This window comes from Pan paniscus, chromosome 6 (assembly GCF_029289425.2).
Source record: "Pan paniscus chromosome 6, NHGRI_mPanPan1-v2.0_pri, whole genome shotgun sequence".
NCBI classification, from domain to species: domain Eukaryota; kingdom Metazoa; phylum Chordata; class Mammalia; order Primates; family Hominidae; genus Pan; species Pan paniscus.
Genome location: NC_073255.2, coordinates 193,983,543 through 194,009,372, shown reverse-complemented (window position 1 = coordinate 194,009,372; position 25,830 = coordinate 193,983,543). Strand labels below are relative to the sequence as shown.

Sequence of the window (25,830 nt, the reverse complement as noted above, 5' to 3'; positions counted from 1 at the left end):
GTTCACATAGCCTGGCTGCAGGGGCTCCTCACCCACTCCTGGGTCTGATGTCCTCACCTGGGCTGTCCTCCACTTCTCCTCATGGTCACGCAGACACCTCAGGCCCATTGGATGCCGCAAAATGTCGTTCAGGTCCCACCTGGCCAAGGGCCGTCCCTTCTGCAAGCTCCCTCCTTGGTCCCGGGTGCTGGCACCAGCCCATCCAGGCCCATCCAGGCCCTCCCCTCCCTCCAACACAGGCCTTGCTGGCACACATTTAGGGGTCAGACCACGCCGGCAGGAGCTGGACGAGGCCACAGCGAGGGAGCTGGCAGCAGGCGGCCCCTGAGAATGTGGGAGAGAACACAGGAGAGAGACGGGGCTGGGGGGGCCACAGCCCTGTCGGGGCAGCTGTGTCGCTGTCAGGATGTGCCCGAAGCACTGGTCCCTGAGTCCACGTGTTTCTGTTCAAACTCCTGTTTGGAAATTCGGGAGGGGATCAAAGTCCTGCCCTCCAAGGTTCCCGTTGCAGACACAGCTCCACGGTCCAGGCTGGCCCGGCCTGCGCACTCGCCTGCCTGATTCTGCTCCCTGCTGCCCGGCAGTCACTCCTTCATCTCAGTCCCTGGGTCCTCTCCGTCCTCCTCTGTGCGCCATCTTGCTCACAGCCTGGTTGCTCCATTTCCTGCGGCACAGCTGCCCTCCCCACACAGTCTGTGGTCCCCCCTCCATCTCCCCTGCTCTCGCTCCCACCCACTCCGTCCTTCCCTCATTCCTCTGCTCGTCCAGCCCCCGCCAGTGTGTTCTGCCACTCCCTATCCTGGGTTTCCAGGGGCCCATGTGGAGGGCTGCAGGGGTCTCCCTGTTGTCCTGGAGGCACCTCCCAGAGCATCGTCCCTGCCCAGCCCACAGGCCCAACATCCTCCGTCCAGACCCTGAGGGGCTGTCCCCAGAGGCAGCAGGTCCCACGCGTCCGTTCCTAGCGCCTGAAGTCCAGGCACATGCAGCCTGGCCTTTTGGCAGTGGGGCTCCCTCGTAGTGTTGAGTAGGATGCTGGGGGTCCCCCGATGGAGTCAGGGTGCTGCAGGGGGTCACACGCTGTCCCGTGGAATCAGTAATCCTCATGCAAGATTCTTCCAAATGCACAGCAACTGCGTGAGACAGAACGTGTGTGGGAACGGCAGCGATCCCGTGCAGTGTCACGCGGCCCCTCGGCTCCCTCCTTGGCCTGTGCTTCCATTTCTCCTGTTTCCGAGGTCAAATGATGCAAAGTGTCCTTGACCATGAGCCCACGGGCATGGGACAAGGTCTCTGTGTTTGCACTGTAAGCCACGGAACTGAGTCAATGCGTAACTGGCCCTGTCCCCAGCCCAGGCACTTTCTGAACCCAAAATAGACTCAGAGGGACCGAGGCAGCTGCTGGCCCTACAGGAGCAAGGGGGAGGAGAGCCTGGGCTGTGCACCTGCAAGAGGGATCCTGCCAGACCCCCGTAAAGGCCAGGGCCCCGGGAGCAGCAGTACCAGCAGTCAGTGCGGCCTGGGAGGGGAGCTGGCTGCATGCTTCACGCATCCCCGCTGGACCAGTGCATGAGCACCTTTTGGGTAAAAGGTGCAAGTGGTGTGTGCGTGTTCCAGGCAGCATGAGAAGGTTTGCCCTGGGTGAGCCCAGCTCCTGTTCTCCTCCACCTGTTCAATATTCACAATTTGGTGTGATTGTTACTCAGCTGCAGACGGCCTCCTGAACGCCATTGACCGCACATGCTTGTTGATTCTGACATAGGTGTTGAGGACCTAGCCACATCGTGGAGGCCCCCATGTGGGTGTGTGTGCTCTGCACTGATCTGGGAATGACTGTGTGTGCCCCATCACACGGATGCTCCAGGATGTACCTCAGCACTCCCCTGCCTTGGGGCTCTCGTGCCGCTCCCAAACCTCTTCTGTCAGCACAGACGCTGCGTTTGCATCTCGGTCCTGCCCCGGTGCCCTGGCACTGGTTGTGCAGGGCAGGTAGGTGGGATGGCAGCAAACTGCGGTGGGCACCGCGTCGCACCAGTGTGCACGTGTTCACACACAGATAGGACTCGGAACGGTGGAGCCATCATATTCGTCTTTCCCTTTTAACAATCCCCCCTTGAATCGTGAAGCTGTGCTCGCCTGCACAGGGGTGCAGAGGTCCGGTGTCTCCGTGTTGATGCTGCCAGCACCTCAGCAGTATTATGGGATGGTCCAGCAGTCGATAGAAACTTATCAGGATATTTTGCACAATTCCCTGTCCTCCTGGAGTATTAGGGGATGGTGACTTTAAAATGACAGTACTCATTTATACACTTCTACATTTTCTTTAACTTATATTTTTAATAAGGATCTGGAGGCATTTCAGTTTCTCCAAAAGAAGGATTTAGAATTTGTTCAAAGGAAAAAAAAACATAAGAAATAGCTAGTTTGTTATGATTCTGATCTACTTGATTTTCAAGTGAATAAGATGCAGATTTGCCTCCTTTGATCCCAGCAATATGTTACAACATAGACAATATAATTTATCTAGAAGGTCAGCAAAAAAAAAAACCTGCTTATAATTTTCATAAGTCTTTAGTTAAGATCATCCAGGAAAGGTGTGAAGTAAAAACTCAGCACTGAAGGCTGAAGGCCCAGGACAGTGTGTGTGTGTGTGTGTGTGAGAGTGTGTGTGATGGGTGTGAGTGTTGTGTGGGCGTATGCATGCCGTGTGTACCTGTGTGTGCATGCACGTGGGTGTGTGCATGTGTGTGGTGTATGAGTGTGTGATATGGGGTGTGGAATGTTTGTGTGCAGTGTGAGCTGTGAGTGTTCTGTATGTATGCATGTGTATGATGTATGTGTGTGATCCTGAATGTAGATATAAAGGATGTGCATGTGTGATGTGGGGTGTATTGTGTGAGAGTGTGAAGTGTGGGTGTTGTGTGTGTGCACGTGTGATGTAGGATGTGAGTGTTGTGTGGCATGTGCGTGCCTGTGTGTGTGTGCATATGTATGACCTATGTAACTGGGGTGTGTGTGTTGTGTGGTGTGTGCATGCCTGTGTATATATGTGTGCATGCATGTGAGTATATATGAGTGTGGGTGTGCATGTTGTGTGAGCATGTGCATGCCTGTGTGTATATCTGTGTGTGTGTGTGTATGTATGATACATGAGTGTGCAGTGTGCATCTTGTGTGGATGTGTGCATGCCTGTATATATGTGTGTGCATGCATGTGCATATGTATGACATTGTGTGTGCATGTGTGTGCATATGACATGAGCATAGGGTGTGCATGTCATGTGGGCATGTGCATTCCTGTGTGTATGTGTGTGCGTGCATATGTATGACATGTGAGCATGGATATGTATGTTGTGTGAGTGTGTGCATGCCTGTGTGTATATTTGTGTGTGCACATATGTATGACATGAGTGTGGGGTGTGAGTGTAGTGTGGGCATGTGCACACATGTGTATATGTGTGTGGGCATGTGTGTATGTGACATGTGAGTGTGGGGTGTGCATGTTTGTGTGCATGTGTGTGTGTGCATGTGCATATGTATGATGTGTGGGGTGTGTGTGTTTGGATGTGTGCATGAATGTGTGTGTGTGCATTTGTGTATGTATGACATGAGTGTGGGTGTGAGTGTTGTGTGGTGTGTGCATGCCTGTGTGTGTGCACATGTGCATATGTATGATGTGAGTGTGGGTGTGAGTGTTGTGTGGTGTGTGCATGCCTGTGTGTGTGTGCATGTGCGTATGTATGATGTGAGTGTGGGTGAGTGTTGTGTGGTGTGTGCATGCCTGTGTGTGTGCACATGTGCATATGTATGACGTGAGTGTGAGTGTGGGTGTGTGTGTTGTTTGGGTGTGTGCATGCCTGTGTGTGTGCATGTGCATATGTATGATGTGAGTGTGGGTGAGTGTTGTGTGGTGTGTGCATGCCTGTGTACCCATGTACATGTATCTGCATGCGTGTAGTGTGTAGTCAGTGCCAAGTGGCATCCCTGAGACCCAGGTCTGGGGAGGGCTTGAACCGTGTGGGGCACCCAGAGCATCCCCAACCACAGTTACCTTGAGCCAAGTTTTGCTCTGCCAGACGTGAGGGGCTCTAGCTTGACCTCTGCACCCAGTCCAGTTCTGGGGTCACCTCGGCTGACATGAAGAGCTAGAAAGATGGGGTATCTGTGCCCTTCAGAGCCCAGTCCTCCCACAGCGTGAGCTCCAGACAAAGCAGAAACATCGCACCCTGGGTGAGTGAGGAGCTCTGCGCTCCTGGGGCACGGGAACTGTTCCACTTCGTTCCTTATCTGGATTCTTAATAATCACCATTCGTCATGTATTTGAATGCATTTAGTTAGGACCAAGCTTTTCTTCAGTTCTTCCAGAGGGTAGAGTTGAGAAAATTTTCTCCTGCAAGTAAAGGCCTCTCTCTCTTGAACATTTGGCACACATTGTCGTTTTTACTTTCAAGAAAAAAAGAATACATTGCATCCCTGCAGTTTGCAAAACCTCTGAGTAAAATTGTAATAAAACTTACCTGCGCTCATGCAGTCATTATCCATGAACAGGCTGCCGGAAGCCACGCGGAAGAATGACGGTCAGGAGACGGCGACGATGGCCCTCCCGGCACACCCCATCCGTCCGTGTTCACTGTTTACTGGGAGGATGTGGTCTAGGGCCATGAGCTGAATCACACAGCTCGGTCAGCCAAGAGCCAGAGTCCAGGAGAAATCAAACAAGCCTTGGAAAGAGACACTGGTGGCATATTTGCTTGGTTTTCTTTAACTTCAAATGGATTCTTTCATTGTGACAGATAGTTTTAATACTTTAATACTAATATTCTTTTAATGGCTTTTGTTTAATGGTTAACATTTTTTATCTAAAGCTAAAAAAAAAACCCTCTGTTGTCTTACAAATGTATTTAACCAATGTATAAACTTTTAACCCAATGAGCCCTGAGTGAATTAGAAAATAACAATGAGAGCGATTTACATTTGCTGAGCTTGGCACGGGATGGTACCCAGTGGCCATTCGGGTGCCAGTGGAGCACGCAGAGCCTGGTGTCTGTGGCTGCCTCCCTGGTCCACTAACACGAGAGAGGTGGGTCTTCCTGGGTGTCCCAGGCACGAGGGTGCAGCCCAACCCAAACTGACTCGGCCGGTGCTCACCACACTGGGACGCCTGCCACACTGGGACGCCCGCCACACTGGGGTGCTGAGCAAGATGGCAGCCTGCGTCACTTCCCTGTAGATTCCCGACATGGACAACTCGAATTAAACCTGGTCAAGTAGCAGAAAGTGGCTCCACTGAGTCCATTCATTTCCCTGGTGTTTGAATCACCATGATGCTTCTTAGGTGGAAAATGCCTGGAACTTCTCCGTGGACCCCACGCTCTGTCCCCGGTAGACATCGTTAAGGTTCCTTTCTTTCCTTCCATCTGGATTTTCTTTGTGTGTGCGCTGACTCCTCGATTGTTTGCAGGCTTTTCGATGTGAGCGTCACACCACTGGGCCTTTCTGTTTACCTGGAATTTAACTTTCGTTAGCTGCTCCTTCACCTTGTCAGCAAAATTGGATTTTTCAAGAGAGAATTCTATTTTAAATGCACTAGAGGGAGCTTTCTATGCAGTGGAGGCTTTAAATGAATCCTTTGACACTAAAAAAAGCCTTTTATCAAGTGAAGGGGGACACACGCCCACCCTATCCCACCCTACCCACCCAGCAGGTGCTTTATCAATGCCAATGTTGTGCCCCTGCCCGGCCTGGCCACACCCATGCTCAGGAGGGCACAAGAGCGGGCAGGATCCGGCGCCCGGCCTGGCCGCACCCATGCTCAGGAGGGCACGAGAGCGGGCAGGATCCGGCGCCCGGCCTGGCCATACCCACGCTCAGGAGGGCACGAGAGCGGGCAGGATCTGGCACCCGGCCTGGCCGTACCCATGCTCAGGAGGACACCAGAGTGGGCAGGATACGGCGCCCAGCCTGAGCCTGGCTATCCAGGGTCTGTCCCTTATGAAAGATCTCATGCATGGGCTCTATGAAAGCTTCTGTCTCCACCACACTTGAAGTAAGGAGTTAGTCTTAATCCTGGCATGCAAGAAGCAGGAGCCGTCCACAGCAGACAATTGATTTTCCTACTACATCATTATGGACCTAATGTTGGTGCTGCACACTTTTTAAGCGTTAACTCCGTTTCCTCCGCTCTTCAGTTTTGGTCTCGGGCTCAGCGCGACTCGGAGGCATGCTCCCGTGTCATTTTGTATTTCCGCCCAGTTCTCCCCATGTTGTCTGGGGATGGCCCGGCAAGTCTTTCTCCTTCCCTTTTTTCACTTTTCCTCACAAACCACAGCCTGAGAGGGAGCCACGATGTCATGAAATAAGAGAGACTTTATCCATCGCATTTTATCTGAGGACGACGACGCCACTCTGGGAGACAGCCGCCAGCAACAGCCATCTCCAGAGATCAGTGCACGCGGAGGGAGAGCCCCTTCCTCGCCCACACCTGCTACAGCTCCTGACGGCTTCATGGCTCCGGCCAGAATTCGGGAGGGCGGTTGCCAGTGAGGGACAGTCTCCCAGGATTCCCACTAGCACCATCATACACACAGCCCTTCAGATGACATTGCTGTTGACAGTCGTTTTAAAAAAGAAGTTTCAGGGACTGAAAGCAAGTACCCTAAAGCCACCTAACGGAGAGAGGCTTTAACTCTGTGGCCCAGATGAACCCTCAACGTGATGTCTCAGGAGGGCTGAGAGCTCCCCGTCTCTTGAGTCAGACTATTTATACCACACTTGCTTCTCCTGAGGTTCATGACTCCTGAGACAGAAAGCTGAGGGGTCCCCGTAGAAGCCGCTGCTGTCCTCGTGCCTGGAAGGCTTCAGAGAACATAACTGATTGGATTTCACTGTCTCCCAGAAGAGTTTGCTCACGAGATCTGTGAGGTTGCCTGAGCATCAAATGTGTTTTGTAAATTACACGTAATCATGCGTCATCTCACTGGACCCTCACTGGACCCTGGAAACGGGAGGAAAGCCCCTCCAGAGGTGAGGCTGGCCCATCCAGCTTCCCGGCCAGGCCCAGCATAGGCACGCAGAGCGGAAACCCACACCTCAGCACTGTAGCCCGAGCTTCCCAACATCATGTGACACAACTCGACGTCTGTCGGCAACCCCAGCGCTCCTGCCTTTAACTCACCTTTTTTGGTTTTGGGAAATTTTCTTAAAAGCCAATAGACATCTTACGTTTTTAATTACACAAGAATGGTTGTAATACATTTTGTGTATTAGAACCCGGTTTCCAAACCCAGCAGCAGCGTATGGCCAAAGACAAACAGCGTGCTCTAAATGTGGGTGTGAGGCCCCAGCACATGGAGCCTCCCTCGTCCTGCGCCTCGGCCCATCCCCTCCCCACGTGGTCCAGGTCAGCATCTCGCTGAGGTCAGCAGTCGGGGTGTGTGAGGAGTTACGAGACCCAGTGTTAGATGGAGCCTGTACATTTCCCCGTTTCTGAGCTATTATTCACACGGCCAGCTGCTTTGCACGATGACTTCCCTTCTAAATGAGAGGGCAGGTTTCCCTGTACATAGAAATATGTAAAAATACATAGAATTATTTTTATCGGGAAGCTATTTAGTTATGTTATTGTTTTTTACACGTGGTAATTGAACAGCAAACGTCTTGCCATTTCTTCTGGATGATTTCTAAAGAGCCAATCAAGCAGAATGTGGTGCGTGGTGGCCGTGGGGTACACAGTGGCTGTGGGGTGTGTGGTCAGTGACCACAGGGTGTGCAGTGGCCATAGAGTGCATGGTTCCTGTAGGGTATGTGGTGGCTGTGGAGTGTGTGGTGGTCATGGGGTGTGTGCCGGCTGTGGGTTGGGTGCTGGCTGTGGGGTGTGTGGTGGCCGTGGGTTGTGTGGTGGCTGTGGGGTGCGTGCTGGCTGTGGGGTGTGTGCTGGCTGTGGGGTGTGTGCTGGCTGTGGGGTGTGTGGTGGCTGTGGGGTGTGTGGTGGCTGTGGGTTGCGTGGTGCCCGTGGGGTGTGTGATGGCTGTGGGGTGTGTGGTGCCCGTGGGGTGCATGCTGGCTGTGGGGTGTGTGGGGTGTGTGATGGCTGTGGGGTGTGTGGGGTGTGTGGTGGCTGTGGGGTGTGTGGGGTGTGTGATAGTGGGGTGTGTGGGGTGCATGCTGGCTGTGGGGTGCACAGTGTCTCTGGGGTACATGGTGGCCAGCGGCCTTCCTTTGGGTGAGCCCCAGCTGGGGTCTGTGTTTAGCTTGAGCCTCTATACCAACTTGAGATGCTTGAAAGATGCTGGGAATTGCAGCTTATTTATCCTTCTGCCTACAGTTGTGGTATTTTTCACATTTAAATTGCAGCACATTTCTGGGTTCAATGTGTCCAGAAGCCACAGCTCCTACCAAAGGTACAGTCACGGGTGCAACAGACAATATGGGCATTGCTGAGTTGTTTTGGCTCAAGCACGAATGTTTGTGCAGTGACACTGAGACTAACCTGGCGCTCTCCATGCAGGGACTTGACTTTCATAAGACAAGCTTGTCTCAGAGAGGCCAGTTCCCCTGCGTCGTTTCTGCCATGATTCTGCTGTGCAGGCACCAACTGCAGGAGTGTCCGTGGGAGGAGGAGGAGGAGAGGAAGCGGCTTCCTTGGCCGCCACAGTCGTGGCCGCAGGAGGGGTCCTTCGGCTTCCTCCCTTCCTCTCTACCATTTAACAAACTCACCCGTTTGTGTCAGGCTGTTTTAAATTTATGGATTTCTTTTAAAACAAGATTGTATTTACTGTAGCCTTGTCGACTTTTTAGGCCTTTGGAGACCCAAAAGGAGCAATTAAGCAAACCCGTGCACCTGACCCTGCCTTCCACCCGCGTGAGCTGCCAGCTAGTTCCCTGGTGGCCGAGCTCACAGGGGCTGCCGCAAAAGAAAGCCTCCTTTTATGCCTGCAGAGGCTCTGGCTTAAAAGGTGGTGGCCCTCATGGTGTTCCCTGCCCAGGAGAATGGGGTCCTTTAACCAGGGGATGGGAGCTGGAGGGACGGCCAGCTTAGCCCCGACAGTGGCTCCCATCACCACGAGCCCTGTTCCTGCCAGGAAATGCCAGTGTCTCCACCTTCTGTGCTCAAAGGTGGGTAGACCCACCAGCCAGGCGGGGCAGGTGGGGTGGTCATCTGGCGCCCGGCCTCCCTGGTGGAGCCGCTGTGGGGCTGTCCTGACAGCCAGATTCTCCACACCACCTGCTTTGTTCTCCCTTCATGCAAACATGACATTTGGCTCCAACGTGTGTCCTCCCCAGGCCTCCCCGCCACCCCTGCCGTTCCCTCCTGGCTGCCCGCAGTTCTGACTTGGAGGTGCTTCGCAGGCACCTGCTGTGACTTGGAGGTGCTTCGCAGGCACCTGCTACCCTGCTGGGATGATCCTCCTGGAGCCTGAGCCCCCACTGGCTTCATAGTTGCCACCCCATGAAGCCACAGAACCACAGTGAAAGGAAATTGAGGAACCTCGGGAATTTTAAAGCTTCTCTCCTGATTCGCTGGGCGAGGAATGTGGTGTGCACTCAGGTTGCGGCCGGAGAGAAAGGCCTGGGGACCACCTGACCCTGGGCCACCCGGGCCTCCTCAGGTCTTCGGCCAGCGCTGTCCTGCCCACGGTAGTTGGGGTTCCAATGGCTGCGGCTTCTTCCTGTCTGTGGCTTGGACATGCCATTGGTCGCGTGTCTATTTCCTCATCTGCGACTCGGGTGACCACAGTTCTCAGTTCACCGTGTTCGGTAGAGGTGACATGAAGTGCCTGGCACCCATGTGGGTTTCCCTGTGGGATTCTGACCCGCTTCGGAGCTGCCTCCTGCTCCTCATCCCACACTTCGTGTTTCTCATCCTGGCAGCTGTGTCCTTTCTGCCCCTCTCAACTGCAGCACGCTGGAGAGGTCGGGACCCCGTCTTGCTCATTATCTGTCTACTAAAGAACCTAGCAAAATGGAAAAACAACAATATGTGCTGAATTAATTATTAGCTTAAAATTTAAAACTTAAGTAGCATGATTTGAGTGCAGCCAGCATCACCTGCCGTGAGATCGGTGCTGTCTACAGGAGGATGGAGCTTTTGGTGAACCACCGAGCTGGGAGTAGCTATGGGCTACCTTTACCCAGTCCCAAAACGTGGAACATTTGAGTTTAAAAAGCAGGAAACTCTACAGTTAAAAGCCAATATTAAGGTTGAGTCCATTAATCTAAATTAATCTGATTTTTTATTTCTTTAAATAAAAAAGTAATCCTATGCAATCAAAGTTAAAGTTTGTATATGGCTCCCTATGAGGTACTACATTCCCTGAAGTGTCACCAAAAAAAAAAAAAAAAAGAAAGAAAAGAAAACCAGTACAGCTTTGGTTTCTGACGGTGACGGCCTGCTGTTGGTAAGCATCTTATAACAATTTTTCAGCCCAGCTTTCTGGAATTAATGCTAATGAAAGCTGCCCCTGCCTTCGTCTTCTACATGAACACTGAAATTGCAGCCGCCTGCCAGCCGGCTGAGGGATGAGCGTAATAATTTTCAATTGGCCTCTCAGCCCAGAGGGAACGTGGCTAGCAGGAGATTGACAGATGTGGCATGGATTATCTTGTGCTCTGAACTCAGCCCAATTTGTGGTTTGTTGCAGGTGCTAAAGAGATTGATATCGCAGCGACCCTGGAGCACTTGAGGGACCAGAGACCCGGCATGGTCCAGACGAAGGTACTGTCAGTCTCTCCTCCGGGACGCAGACCCATTCAAGGTGCCTCTCTGTGGCCGTGTTCCTGAGAGGAGCACGGGGAGGGCCTGGTTTAATGTAAGCCGCACACCGATTGCTCTGCTCTGACCGGCCTCGTCCATGCCGGCCTTGCATGGGCGGGGTCACTTCTGGGCCCCCAAAGGTCCACTGGCGTTTCCTGCAACACCTCCAGATGCAGCCACATCTCAAGTCCTAGGAACTCGATCCACTGGCTCTTTCCATTCACTAGATTTGGGGGTGGGGGGAGAACGCTGCATTTTTGTAGAAAAAGGTTGACGATAAATCCCAGAACCCTCAGGAGGATGTTCTGAGCTCTCTGAGCGCTGCCCGGCCTCTCCAGGGCCTGCGCTTTGTGGAGGCCCCCAGGGCACAGCATCCTTGAGCACCCAAAATCCCTCATGCTTGCTGAAGCCCAGTTTGCAGCAACAGGGGTCAAAACAAAAAAAATTCTGGTGAGCTTTGGCTCAACAAGAACTGGACGTGAGGTTGACGTGTGTCTGGTCTCTCTGGCCCTGAGGCTGGGGTTGGTGTGCCTTTGGCCTCTCTGCTCCTTGGTTTCATTTCGCCCTCTCTGTGCAACTGGTAGGACCATCACGTGATTTTGTGAAAGTTCTTTGTAAGTCTTGGGACACTATATTTTATTCGGTTTTTGTTGTTGTTGTTGCTTTCTGAGACAGAGTCTCACTCTGTCACCCAGGCTGGAGTGCAGTGGCACGATCTCAGCTCACTGCAACCTCCACCTCCCAGGTTCAAGTGATTCTCCTGCCTCAGCCTCCCAAGCAAAAAATATAAATAAAATGCAGAAATAATCCACCAACCCTCCACCAAGTTTCCCCAAATGTGAACACCTCACATAACCACAGCGCAGTGACCAAACCCAGGAAGTCAGCACCGATGCAAACCACTGACCGACAGGCCCAGCGATGCCCTCCGCGCACCCCCAGGGAGCTTCCGATGCAAACCACTGTCTGACCGACAGGCCCAGCAATGCCCTCCGCGTCCCCCCAGGGAGCTTCCCCTGGAGCAGGACACGCCCAGGGCGGCCACGCGAGGGGCATCATGGTTCCTCTGCTGTCTGGGGTGCTTCACGGCCGTGAGGTCTTCTAGAGCGCCAGCGGCCTTGCTCTTTGTGGAACGTCTCTTGTCTAGGCCTGTCCCACGTCCCCATGGTCAGGGCAGGGGGCAGGACTGTCCCTCACAAGGGAGCGGCACATCCATACCCACTGAGGCGTGTGTGTCTGGAGGCTTCTGCGTGGCTGCGTGATGATTTTTCCCTGTGTGGTTACTCAGTGTCCCGCGGGGAGAAGCTGGGACTGTGCACACGTCTGTCTTTCCTTCTGCTTGTTCACAACAGCATTCGGCATGTGTTGCGAGGCTGTCGAGAGAGGAGGTGACACGGGACAGCTGCTGTTCCAGCAGCAACAGCCATCAAAACAAAAAAGTTCTCATGAGCTTTGGCTCAACAGGAACTGGACGTGAGGTTGACGTGTGTCTGGCCTCTCTGTACCAAGGAGTACCAGGTTTTGTGCCATGGAAGGGTCCAACCATGGAAGGGTCCATCTTGCCGCACTGACCATCCTCCTGGACTGGCTGCCTAGCAGTAAAAGAGGTGGCCTTGTCAAGGCTGGCACGTACCACCTTCTGGCTGGCCCTGCATCCCGTGAGCTTCAGGTGGCTCTGAACTGGACAGAGGAGGCCATGGAGGCTGGGAGAACGGGGCACACATTACCAGGAATGGTCAGCAAGAGCCACCTCAGGCAGGTGTGTTCGTGACTCCACAGTGAGGCCCACTCTGGGATAAGCCCCAGGAAATCTAAATTCAAAGTAGTTTCCTCCCCACACCTCTGCCTGCCTCTCAGGCAGCCTCTCCCTCCAGACGGGTGAGTTCGCCCAGAACACCTGCCTGTCAGGCAGCCTCTTCCCTCCAGACGGGTGAGTTTGCCCAGAACACACACTGGCTTTAGGATGGGTCTGGGCAAAATCATTGCAAGGGGATATCTTTGCCAAAAGTGAAAAAAATCACAAGGAGCAAACCCTCCAAGCCTCCATTGTGTGTATCCTGTTTGCCAGAACAAGCCCTTCCTGGCACACAGATGGCTGAGGTGCGCAACGGTGGTCCCAGGACCCTTCGTGAAGTGAGGTGCTTTGGGACTCATCAGAGAAAGAGGAAGCCACAGTCACAATCATTACATGCCAGGTCTTCCGTTCTACTCCATTTTTAAATGGCAAGATGGCAGCAAAGACATGGAACCAACCCAAATGCCCATCAATGATAGACTGGATAAAGAAAATGTGGCACATATACACCATGGAAGACTATGCAGCCATAAAAAGGAATGAGATCATGTCCTTTACAGCGACATGATGGGGCTGGAAGCCATCATCCTCAGCAAACAAACACAGGAACAGAAAACCAAACACTGCCTGTTCTCACTTATAAATGACAGCTGAACAATGAGAACACATGGACACTGGGAGGGGAATAGCACACACTGGGGCCTGTCAGTGGGGAAGGGGGAGGGGGAGCATCAGGATCGATAGCTAATGCATGCGGAGCTTAATTCCTCGGTGATGGATTCATGGGTGCGGCAAACCACCATGGCATACGTTTACCTATGTAACAAAGCTGCCTGTCCTGCACATGTATCCCAGAACTTAAATATAAATAAATAAATAAATAAATAAATAGCAAGATGATAACACATACGCACCCCAGCCCTGTTGCCCAGATCACTTGGTGACCCAAAGCTCCGTTTTCTGCACTCCAGATAACAGACTCAGCTTCCTAGCTGCTTCCTTCTTGGACTGGGCGTCCAGAGGAGTTCACCCTCTTCCTCAGGGTGTGTGTTCAGGAGCTGTCTTGGAGCATGCACATAAATTCAGCTCCTGGAACTTCAAGGCGTAAGGAAATGGGAACCATGCGAAAGTCACCATCACATCTTAATCCGTGACTGCGCCGCCCAACATCGCCCCGAGACTAAACTTCCCCTAGAGTTCAATTTCACAAAGATAGAAAAATTATTTGGGCAAAATGCTGCTGTCCAATCTGAATGCTTGCTTCTACAAAGCCAAGAGGAGGCGCCTGCAGCTCCTTTGAACAGAGGAAGTCACGTCGCCTGGTTTGGAACTGAAGACAAGGAAAGAGCGAGCCGTCTATGGTGAGCGCCCGGAGACCATGACCAGGATGACCGCAGGCCCTGACAGCAAAACATCATCGTTGTGGTAAAAAAAGATGCCCCTCAGGAGAGCTGTTTCCTCCCTGGAATTTGGGTCGAATAGAAAATATTTCACCAGCGCCCACCTGAGCATTTGGCAACTCAGTCCCCGACCACAAACTCCATCATCTTAGAAGAGAAGTCCAGGCACCCAGGGGCTGAATGGCAGTGCGGGCTTTGACAACACACGAGCTGCCAGAGAGGCGGCACACTCACTCAGCCACACACACTGCGCACACCCACACACCTGCACACAGCGCACACCCACACACCTGCACACTGCGCACACCCACACACCTGCACACAGCACACACCCACACGCAGCCAGGGACACTGCACACCCACACACCTGCACACACCCATGTGTACATCCACACACACCTACACACCCACTCACGCAGTGCACACCCACACTCAGCCACACACTGTGCATCCTCATGCACACACCCAGGCACACACCCCCACACACACCTACACACCCACGCATGTGGTGCACACCCACATGCAGCCATGCACACTGCTCACACCCACACACCTGCACACAGCGCACACCCACACACCTGCACACTGTGCACACCCACACACCTGCACACTGCGCACACCCACACGCAGCCAGGGACACTGCACACCCACACACCTGCACACACCCATGTGTACATCCACACACACCTACACACCCACTCACGCAGTGCACACCCACAGCCACACACTGCGCATCCCCATGCACACACTCAGGCACACACCCCCACACACACCTACACACCCATGCATGTGGTGCACACCCACACACAGCCATGCACACAGCTCACACCCACACACCTGCACACAGTGCACACCTACACACAGCCACGGACACTGCACACACCCACACGTTGCACACACCCCCACAGACACCCACAAACACCACTCAGCCACACACACTGCACACACCCACACACCTGCACACACCCATGCATACACCCCACACACACCTACACACCCACCCACGGGGTGCACACCCACACACACCCATGCACACTGCACACACCCACACACCTCCACGGCTGTACAGACGGTGCACACCCACACACAGTCATGGACCCTGCACACCCACACACCTGCACAGCTGTGCACACCCCCACACACATCCACACACCCACCTGTACACACCCATGCACACCTGCACTGCTGCACACACCCACACACACGATGCACATCCACACACAGCTGCATGCACGCACACACACCCGCACACATTCCCGTGTGCACACACCCTCAGCAGACACGAGGGATGCCAGACAAGGCTGAAATCACCCCTCTCTCCCGTCCATGCCTCTGTGGTAGATGATGGGTTCTTCCCTTCCTTCCCTCCACACGTCTCAAGAGTTTCCCATTTAACCAAGGACCTTAACACTTTCCTGCCCACAATGGTGTTTCCTCTTTTACATCTGTCAGTTCCAGAAGTAGAGCCAGTGATGAGTGTGTCCCACACCCAAGAAGCCCCACGCCCTCCTCACTGGACGGGAGGCCCCGCCCCCTCCTCACTGGACGGGAGGCCCCGCCCCCTCCTCAATGGACGGGAGGCCCCGCGCATGTCCACGTGCTGCCCGTGCGTCGCTCTCCCCAACCTGCCGTCTCACATCTGCATTTTAGTTTCTTCCCCATTTTCTTCTGCACCAGCCCCTTGTCCTAAAGCCTGACCTCAGCCTCCTCCTCAGACGTACCCGGTGTTGTCCTCCGTCCCAGAAGCAGGGCGTTGCCCAGACATGCTCCTATCTTCCCAACCCAGCACAGCACCGGAGTGACAGACACGGATTCTGTCACACGTAGCACAGTCCACGCTCACACGTCAGCTCCAGGCCCGCAGCCCACTTCTCCCAAGGCCTCCCGTGCCATTGAAACTGTTCATTTCCATAGCTCTCCATCTCTTTCCACCTCTCTCCATCTCTCTCCACCTCTCTCCGTCTCTCTCCGCCTCTCTCCATCTCTCTCCACCTCTCTCCGTCTCTCTCCACCTCTCTCCGTCTCTCTCCACCTCTCTCCGTCTCTCTCCGCCTCTCTCCGCCTCTCTCTGTCTCTCTCCACCGCTCTCCATCTCTCTCCACCTCTCTCTGTCTCTCTCCATCTGTCTCCCATCTCTCTCCATCTCCATCTCTGTCCCTCCGCCCTGGTGTACACACACACAATGCCTAGTCCCTAACTTGGGCAGGGCTCAACTCTCACGGTGTGGCTTGGAGCTTGTCTACTTTTGTGAAAAGAGAAGCTGAAGGTGACAGACACAGGAAGGTGTGTCGTCCTCACCCCCTTTTGAGAGGTGCTGGGGGAAGCTGCCCCGCAGGTATGTTTGCAGCCTCCTGGAGGGCACAGGTGGCTCAGAGACACGCTCACTGAGGCCCCCTTTAAGGTTCCTATTTGTACATCTCCACCCAGGCCTTTGTTTACACCTGAAGGATTACAAATATAAACATAAGCACAAATAGAAATCCAAGCAGCCTCCGCAAAGCTCCACGGCTTCCAGCCCTGGCTGACCCTTACCCCAGCAGCGGGTGTCCGAGAGCCATGGCAGCTCCTGCAGCCTCCATCCCTCCACCAACTATGTGGGCACCCCGTGGTTGTCCCAGGACAGCCTGAGAAGGGGCTTTCCCACTCGCTGTCCAGCGTGGACCCAGGGGTGGTGACCAGACAGCCTGACCTGGCCTGAGCCCGGCTCGGCCGTCCCACCTCAGCCACTTCTCCACGGGGTGCAGTTCTACTGGAAGAAGCCGTGGGATCTTTCTCCAGCAGGCCTCAAATTTTATTGTAGTATGTGTTCAAAAATGCTTTCTTGCTTAGAATGTCCTGACTCGGCCTCTCAAATGTCCTGTCTTTGCAAACCCAGGAGGCTTTGCACCCCTCCTGTTCAGACTGCTGGCACTGAGACGCAGTTTAGGCTAAGATGGTCATCTGGTCATCTATTGCTGTTGTATTTTACTCCTTTGAAATAAACTCCTATCATAAAACTTATCCAAATGCTGGGGTTTTCCCAGCCTACCCGGGATCTAGAGCGTGGGTCTAGGTGATACTTGCTCAGCGGATTCTGCTCAGAACGTGGCCACAGACCTTCGGACCCACAGGGCATGGGTGCTACATCCCGGCGCTGCATGCAGCTGACACTTCACAATAAAGGACAAGATGATCCACAAGCCCCTGTCCCCTCAAACGCCAGCTCTGAGGCTCACAGCACCCCTCCGGGAAGCACCCCCTCCTCCTGCCAGCCGACGCCCACAGGGCCCAGTGGGCTCTGAGTAAGGTGCATGGCACACACCAGCCCACACGCCCGGTGGAGCTTCTCCTTTGAGCTAAACAGTGCGGTAACAATTGCCAAACATGGCCAGTGAGTAGAGCACCTGTCTCTGTGGCCCGGTTCCCTTCCTGCTGCTCTGTCCGGTGACTGTGCAGTGTTGGAAACAGTTATGATCCAGATCCTGGTGGAGTTCCCCCTGCCCATCCCCTCCCCCATAGCATGGATATTGGGCTTTCCTGTTGGATGCCGCAAGTGGCTGCATGAGAGGCCGCCGGGAAGCTCTGCGGGATTAGCACCGGGCCCTGGGGGTGGAGCGCTTTCCAGCCTCCACTGCATGACGGGGCTGCGGGGCGGCAGCGCTTCTCTATTCTTCCCTTTAAAGATCATTTCTCAGGCTAGATTTCCAGTGTGTCGGAAGATGTAAATAGATAGATGACACTTGCATTTCGCTTCCCAAAAAGCCACGCTTAATTTTTGGTATCTCCAAACCCTCACAGAGCCTCAGGGCACTGGCAGCCCAGCACTGGGGAACAAATGGTCTGGATGGCTGTTGTGTATTTAGCCTGGATCCCCTAAACAGCACCTTCATCGAGCACACTTGGTGTGGGAGGGGCAGGAGTCAGCATTTAGACAGAACGTTTGCGGACCTTCCCGGCACAGCCCGACCTGAGCCCCTGCCCCCACAGGGGCAGCTCCCACGTGATTTCGAGGAGCAGAAAGGTGCCCTCTGTCAGTGCAGAGGGGAGAGAGACGGGGCGCAGGCAGACACATCTCCCCGGGTCCCACCCTGAGGTGGCCGCCAGGCTCAGTTGACTCCTTTAATAATAGGTTCTAACACGTACACTAAGAGGCCGCGTGGCCACACTACCAAAGGCGGGTAGAGTCCAGCAGACCATTCCGTCAGCGTCAGGGCGGAAGAATATGAAAGGAGAAACTGTCTTTTGTCTCCAAGTGAGCATCACGTTATTTTGACTTTCTGATGTCTCGGTTCAAGCTATTTTCCATGTTTCTGTTGCGCACTAAACATTCAAAACTGGAAATTAATCATCGTTTTTGGCTTGGGGCTACCCTGTTCCTTAAATGATCAAGTATTGGAGCCGTCGACAGGGCTTTCCTTCCAGCAGTTGTTAGCTGGGTAACAGTGTTGTTTCCATCCACGCGTTCTCAGCTGTAGCTGGAGTGCTGCTGGCCTGCTTTCCAGTTTTCCATAGCAGTGTTTTGAGGTGGAAACTGAAGAGCAAGAGGAAATGAGCATTTATCCACCTCATCTGTGGCAGAGGAGGCAGACACGCTCTCCGGCGCTAAGCCCTGGTCTTTGGAGGAGCGAATAGTCCTGGCATCGTGAACCCGTCCCTCGTGCCCACTGGATGCTCTCAGCAGGCTGTCCGTGGAGGGAGGGGTGCCCCTCAGGTGTGCCTGCCCAAGTGGCTGTGGACGCGCATGCCCTGAGCCAGGAGGGGTGTGGACAAGGGAAGGTTTCTCAGCATGTGGAACGGAGTGGGTTTGGTCTGAGTAACAGGTGGATTTCAAAAGCGATGATAACACCACACTTCCGAGGACAGGAAACGCCCAAGCACGGCCCTCATTGTGAGTTTTAATGGCCACGTCTTTCTAGTGTCTGCACCTGCCCCTCACACCGTCCACCAAGGCGGGCGGCTGTGAGGAGGAATCGTGGAGTCGTAGGGTCAGAAGGACAGGGCAGTACGCAGGAACCGTTTCCTTCTCGCTGCTTCTGTGGGCAGCTTCTCCCCGCAGGGGGTAAGATGAGGCTTTTCTAGTGCGAGAGAAGCTCAAACATGTGTCACTGTTGGGTCTCCCAAACCGAAGGGTACACTGTCCTTTCTAAGGAAATCTGAGCCTTTCGCTTTTTTTTGCTAAACAATTTCTTTCTGCGAAATGGCCCAGGGAGCTGATGCTGCGTTGGGAAGGGGGGACGCCGCTCTCATTTGCAGGGAGATGACGCTGTGGCAGGAGTGGGGGGGATGCCGCTGTCATCTGCAGGGAGCCGACGCTGTGGCAGGAGTGGGGGGGACGCCGCTGTCATCTGCAGGGAGCCGACGCTGTGGCAGGAGTCGGGGGGACGCCGCTCTCATTGGCACTTCTCTCGTTTCTCGCCCTGCAGGAGCAGTTTGAGTTTGCGCTGACAGCCGTGGCCGAGGAGGTGAACGCCATCCTCAAGGCCCTTCCCCAGTGAGCGGCAGCCTCAGGGGCCTCAGGGGAGCCCCCACCCCACGGATGTTGTCAGGAATCATGATCTGACTTTAATTGTGTGTCTTCTATTATAACTGCATAGTAATAGGGCCCTTAGCTCTCCCGTAGTCAGCACAGTTTAGCAGTTAAAAGTGTATTTTTGTTTAATCAAACAATAATAAAGAGAGATTTGTGGAAAAATCCAGTTACGGGTGGAGGGGAATCGGTTCATCAATTTTCACTTGCTTAAAAAAATACTTTTTCTTAAAGCACCTGTTCACCTTCTTAGTTGAAGTTGTGTTAACAATGCAGTAGCCAGCACGTTCGAGGCGGTTTCCAGGAAGAGTGTGCTTGTCATCTGCCGCTTTCGGGAGGGTGGATCCACTGTGCAGGAGTGGCCGGGGAAGCTGGCAGCACTCAGTGAGGCCGCCCGGCACACAAGGCACGTTTGGCATTTCTCTTTGAGAGAGTTTATCATTGGGAGAAGCCGCGGGGACAGAACTGAACGTCCTGCAGCTTCGGGGCAAGTGAGACAATCACAGCTCCTCGCTGCGTCTCCATCAACACTGCCCCGGGTACCACGGACGGCCCCGTCAGCCACACCTGTCACCCCAAGCAGAGTGATTCAGGGGCTCCCCGGGGGCAGACACCTGTGCACCCCATGGGTAGTGCCCACTTGAGGCTGGCACTCCCCTGACCTCACCTTTGCAAAGTTACAGATGCACCCCAACATTGAGATGTGTTTTTAATGTTAAAATATTGATTTCTACGTTATGAAAACAGATGCCCCCGTGAACGCTTACCTGTGAGATAACCACAACCAGGAAGAACAAATCTGGGCATTGAGCAAGCTATGAGGGTCCCCGGGAGCACATGAACCCTGCCAGGCCCCCGCTGGCTCCTCCAGGCACGTCCTGGACCTGTGGGGCCCCAGAGAGGGGATATTTCCCTCCTGGGAGAGAAGGAGATCAGGGCGACTCGGAGAGGGCTGCGAGCATTTCCCTCCCGGGAGAGGAGATCAGGGCGACCTGCACGCACTGCGTAGAGCCTGGAAGGGAAGTGAGAAACCAGCCGACAGGCCCTGCCCCTCTTACCGGGATCACTTAATGAACCACGTGTTTTGACATCATGTAAACCTAAGCACGTAGAGATGATTCGGATTTGACAAAATAACATTTGAGTATCAGATTCGCCATCACCCCCTACCCCAGAAATAGGACAATTCACTTCATTGACCAGGATGATCACATGGAAGGCGGCGCAGAGGCAGTTGTGTGGGCTGCAGATTTCCTGTGTGGGGTTCAGCGTAGAAAACGCACCTCCATCCCGCCCTTCCCACAGCATTCCTCCATCTTAGATAGATGGTACTCTCCAAAGGCCCTACCAGAGGGAACACGGCCTACTGAGCGGACAGAATGATGCCAAAATATTGCTTATGTCTCTACATGGTATTGCAATGAATATCTGCTTTAATGTAGCTATCATTTCTTTTCCAAAATTACTTCTCTCTATCTGGAATTTAATTAATCGAAATGAATTTGTCTGAATATAGGAAGCATATGCCTACTTGTAATTTCTAACTCCTTATGTTTGAAGAGAAACCTCCGGTGTGAGATATACAAATATATTTAATTGTGTCATATTAAACTTCTGATTTCACATTCAGGTGGTCTTTATTTGGGGAGGAGGAACAATTGTTTCCATCCGTCTTTTTGTTTCCTAAGCCACTGGACTGTAGATGCTGAAACAAAGCGTGGGCGTTTCCTAGAACTCCAGGTCATGTTGCTACTTTATCTGCAGCATTAGATGTGTACTAAGGGCCAGGGTGTCGCTGAGGTTTCATCTTTAAAACAGGATTAAACAGTCTCAGTAAGGAGCCGCAGATCGCATCCATGCCACACATGCCCTCCGTGCCCCTCTGTGCACTGGCACCACCTGGATTGGGCACCCTGGGGTGGGAGATGCCCCCTTCCTCCCCATTCTCAGTCCTAGATGCTAACAATGGGCCCTGACCCAGTGAGGCTCATAATGTCTCTCACCTAGCACTCCGATTCCATCTAGGGACTGTCCTTCTGCCCTTGGTGGGAAGGGAGACCTCGTCCCCACCAGCCACACAATCACACCCCTCCACCTGGCAGGAAAATGCAGCAGGAATATTCAAACTGTAAGCAAAGAGGCAGGCACTCCGGGGCGTGGTGCAGCGACCAACCTTCCGTCCTGCCCTCGGCTATCTCCGCTGGCAACAGTGAGAGACCAAGGACAGCAGAGTGGGCTCATCCCAAAATCAGGTAACTCCTAAGCAGTGCCCTCCAGCTAGAGGAGCTTGGTGCTTAAGAAACAAATATTGAATGATATTTTTAATGCACAGGAAGGAAAACTTGATTCAGGACCAGCACAATTGGTACAGGGAGAGTGCCGGGGGATTTTGCAGTGGGGGAGAGAGACTGGGCTCGTCTCCGTCCATTTCACATTGCTCTGAAGGAACACCTGAGGCTGGGCAATTTATAAGGAAACGAGGTTTTTGGCTCATAGCTCTGCAGGCTGTATAAGAAGCATGACGCCAGTGTCTGCATCTGGGGAGGCCCCGTGTGTGTGCAGAGCTCAGATGGAGAGAGAGGAAGCAGGAGATGGCATGGAGGGAGGGCCAGGCTCTTTTTAACAACCAGCTTTCATGGGAACTGCCAGAGTAAGAACTTGTCCCCCACCCCAGAGCATTAATCTATTCATGAGGTATCCACCCCCATGACCCAAAAACCTCCCATTACGCCCTACCTCCAGATTTCAACATGAGGTTTGCAGAGTCCAATACTCAAACCCTAGCAGGGCTCAGCTCCAAACACCACATGGGCAGCGGGGCTTCCCAGCCAAGGAGCGGGCTGGGGTGAGTGGATGGAGAGTTACCAAAAGGAAGCCTCAGGGTCAGGGGATTCTGGCTAAACCCACCTAACAGGGTTCTTGCTGAAGGCAAGCCAGGGTGACCGCCATCACCTGGGGATGGTGGAGGATGAGGGACCCAATCAGATATTGAGGGTGAAAAAATATCAAGGTGATCAGATATCAAGAATTGGGGGAGATGGCTCTTGCTAAACTGACTTTGCAGGATTCTTTGCTGAAAATGTCATTTCACAAGGACATGCACAGACCGGCCTAGAAGAAGGTTCCAAAGCCCGACTAAAGGTTGGTCAAGCAGAGAATCTTTACACCTTTGTTCTCTTCTTTCCTTTGAAAAATATAAGTTCCCGTTCTTGTTTTGTTGCCTTTTGTTCAGTAAGGACCGGCAGAGTCACCAGCTGGGGCTTGGTGGTGGAGGAGTGCAGCTGGATGGTGTGAGGCATCAGGCCTTTAGTGAGGGGAATTTAGTTTCTACAAAAATAAAAAGAAAAATAGTTGGGACAAACTATGAACTCCGATTCTGAGCCCAGAGGGCAGGCAGTCCAGAAGCTTTCTAGATGCTGGGCTGGTGCATCTCCGGCTGGAGGGGAGCGGGCCGTCCTAAACCACAGGCTCCCTGGTTGGCAGTTTGGATGCCATGAAAGTTGTCCCTATGAGCGCTGAGGTTTATATCAAGTCGTCCAGCTCCAGCTTGCAAGGCTTCAGGAAAAAGGCAACAATTCCAAATTTGAAGAATGGAAGAAAATGGGAAATAATAGTTTGGAAAGTCGTAGTCAGATGTTGGAGGGAACAAGAAGAATTCAGGATCCATTTCAGATTGCAGGTAGGTAGTAAAACCTCAAAGAGGCCAGAATCTAACAGTAGATGCACTATAGTTTTCTCCTGAAACATAATTTTTCTCTCTCAAATCGCCTTCATTTCTAACCAAAATAATCAAAGTTAGACTGATTTGTTTGCAAAATAAGTTTAGTGTCATAAACTTGTCTTGATTATTTTTATCACCGCAGCAAGAATAGTGATTGACAGGCTTTTTAAAGTTTGCTTTGCTGGAACTTTTGACAAAGAGTCTCAGATTGGACCGGTAAAGACTCTTGAGGCTGTGAAGACACACCAAGGCCTTGCTTCAGGCTGTTATGTGTAGCACCTATAGATTTGGGCGAATTCTCTCTTCTCAAGGTTCCCAAAATATCCTGTTTCCTGGGCCTGCCAAGAAGTGACATCCCTAACCACCTGTAAAACTGGAAACAGGGAAGCTTTTCCAGTGGGGGCTTTACTGGCCCCATAAAGTCAACCTCAGTTTCTTAAAGTTGTCTAGTCATATCTGAAAATATGACATAGCAGTCAAAGCCTTGGTAATATAACCAGCGTTTCTAGTGATGTCTTAGTACAAGGACAACAGATTCTTACTGAAGTTACCCAAATAACTATATTGCCACAAAAATAAGAATACGGTTTCTGAATTCTAGATGGATCAGGTAAGTAGAAAAAGTAATTGTTTCAGTTTTTATTCACAAAAGTTTACTGAACTTCTGTAAACTATAGATAGGGTTAAAAAATCTTAATTAAAATAAAACATTTAAATCAATTAATACAAAAAATGTAAAGAACCACCAATTTTCCAGCAAAAAAATCATTCTAAAATATCCTCATCGGTGTAGTTAGTCCCATGTAATTAATTCTGTCCTGCTTGATCTTAGTTAGCAATTTTATGAGCTCATTGGTTTCTTCATTAGAGTTCTGGAAATTCTTACCCAGCCCAGTGGCATCTTAAATTTATCAGAAGCCAGTATTTCAGAGTGCTTGTCAGAGTATTTTCCATGATTTTTTGAAGAAGTAATCTTGGACTGTAACTAATGGCAAATGCTTTTAGAGAAGAATTAAAATAAAAGAATAGCTGTCTATGAATGACAGAGACTTAAAACAATCATGGTTAAAAATCTGATGAGAGTTTATTTTTAAAATGATGTGATTGGCAAGGAAATTTGGTTATTTGTGTAGTACACAACATCTTAGTACAACCAAAATTTTGACTGATAACACATTAGATTTCTAGAAATCTCATACAATTTTTGGAACACTCATATCAATAACATACCCATAAATATAACTCACAGAAGATTTACTTGGAAATGCTTCCCATATAATTTAACATATAAAATAAGAATAATTGTTTAATATTACTCTATTACAAGGTGAGAGACACATTTTTTGACCTTCCAGGGGCCCAAGTGGAAAGTCCCAAAGTTAATTTGAGGTCACAAAGACTTAATTTAGAATTTGATTTTGGGAAGTTTGTACAAAATGTCAAAAAGTTTAAGACACTTTATTAAATATGATATTGATTAATCAAAGCGATAAAATAAAGGCAAATGCAGAAGGTTACATAGTTGTAGACAAGAACTTAGTTCTTTTAATATTTAGAAGATCTGCTTTTCTTAAGTAATCAAAGACCTAATAAAAGACAACATGAAACACAAGAAATTATCTTGATAAAACACAAAATATTTGCTTCCTAGGTCAATTACTTAAAAGACAAGGAAACTCCTTCATATTCTCAGATCAATACTCCAAGAAAAATTTGTCATTTTAACAGATAAGACCAAATTCTACTTTTGCGTCAATGTACAACTAAAACTAATTTTTCATAAAATCATATAAGTGAAGTTATCCATTTTTAGTCAGTTTTGACCACACAAGATAAGATTTTCACAACACTTTTACAGCCTCTTTTTTTCCTTTCACAACTGACATGCATCAAGCAATTAAGCAATTCATTTTTACTATGCATTCCACTGTACGGTGGGAGTTATAATTTTATGGCCTGAAACATCTAACAGAGACAACACAAACCTGTCCGGCAAAAACAGACAAAATTGTATGTCTGTATTATATTTAATGCTGACAATTTTGAAGATATTTCTGTTTTTATTTTTATCAGTAATTGTAAAACTAGTTTATTTTTAAAGAATTACTCAAGTCACATGAGCTAAAGGGCAATTAAGTTTGTTTCTATTTTCTGAGATAATACTTTATATAGTGCTTATTTTTAGCTAATCAAATAGAGCTCTTTTATGTATGTTGGCAGCATCACCCAGAGACAGAAAAATATCCCATACCCATAACATATATATATAGATCCACACTTAAATGTACAGATGGATGCAAGCAGATCTTTTAATTTTTCAAAATTTTAGTCATGAGGCAGTAAAACAGACTAATACATACAAACTCATTGGTTTATCTCCACTTAACATTTTTATACAAATTGTGTTTCTGATGAAAATGGAACAAGCTGAGGATACCTACTTAATAAGGGATACAGCTATTTACCAATATTTGTCGAGAAGGCCTTTAAGATTTTTCACTTGCCCAGTTCCAAAGAGTTTCTTTTTCCTCTTTTCTGCCTCAAGTGGAATTTTCAAGACACTCTTGAGTCCCTTGAGCCCCCAGTGGACCCTTTAGACCCCAGTAGGAGTCTAGAGTTCAAGTGGGTGAGGGGCTGGAGTAGGGAGGGAGAGGAAGGG

At 51.3% G+C, this 25,830-nt stretch overlaps 1 protein-coding gene across 9 annotated transcripts in view; it reads left to right on the top strand.

Annotated features, from left to right (window-relative positions):
• Positions 1 to 21,075, top strand: part of PTPRN2 (protein tyrosine phosphatase receptor type N2) — a 1,079,664-nt gene extending 1,058,589 nt beyond the window's left edge. For all 9 annotated transcript variants that reach the window (XM_034965368.3, XM_055115580.2, XM_034965369.3 and 6 more), the window contains 2 exons: positions 10,637 to 10,710; positions 19,347 to 21,075. In XM_034965368.3, coding sequence (XP_034821259.1) covers positions 10,637 to 10,710; positions 19,347 to 19,418 — 146 coding nt within the window. In that variant the 3' untranslated portion in view covers positions 19,419 to 21,075. The remainder of the gene's footprint in view (positions 1 to 10,636; positions 10,711 to 19,346) is intronic.
• The last annotated feature ends 4,755 nt before the right edge of the window (positions 21,076 to 25,830 follow it).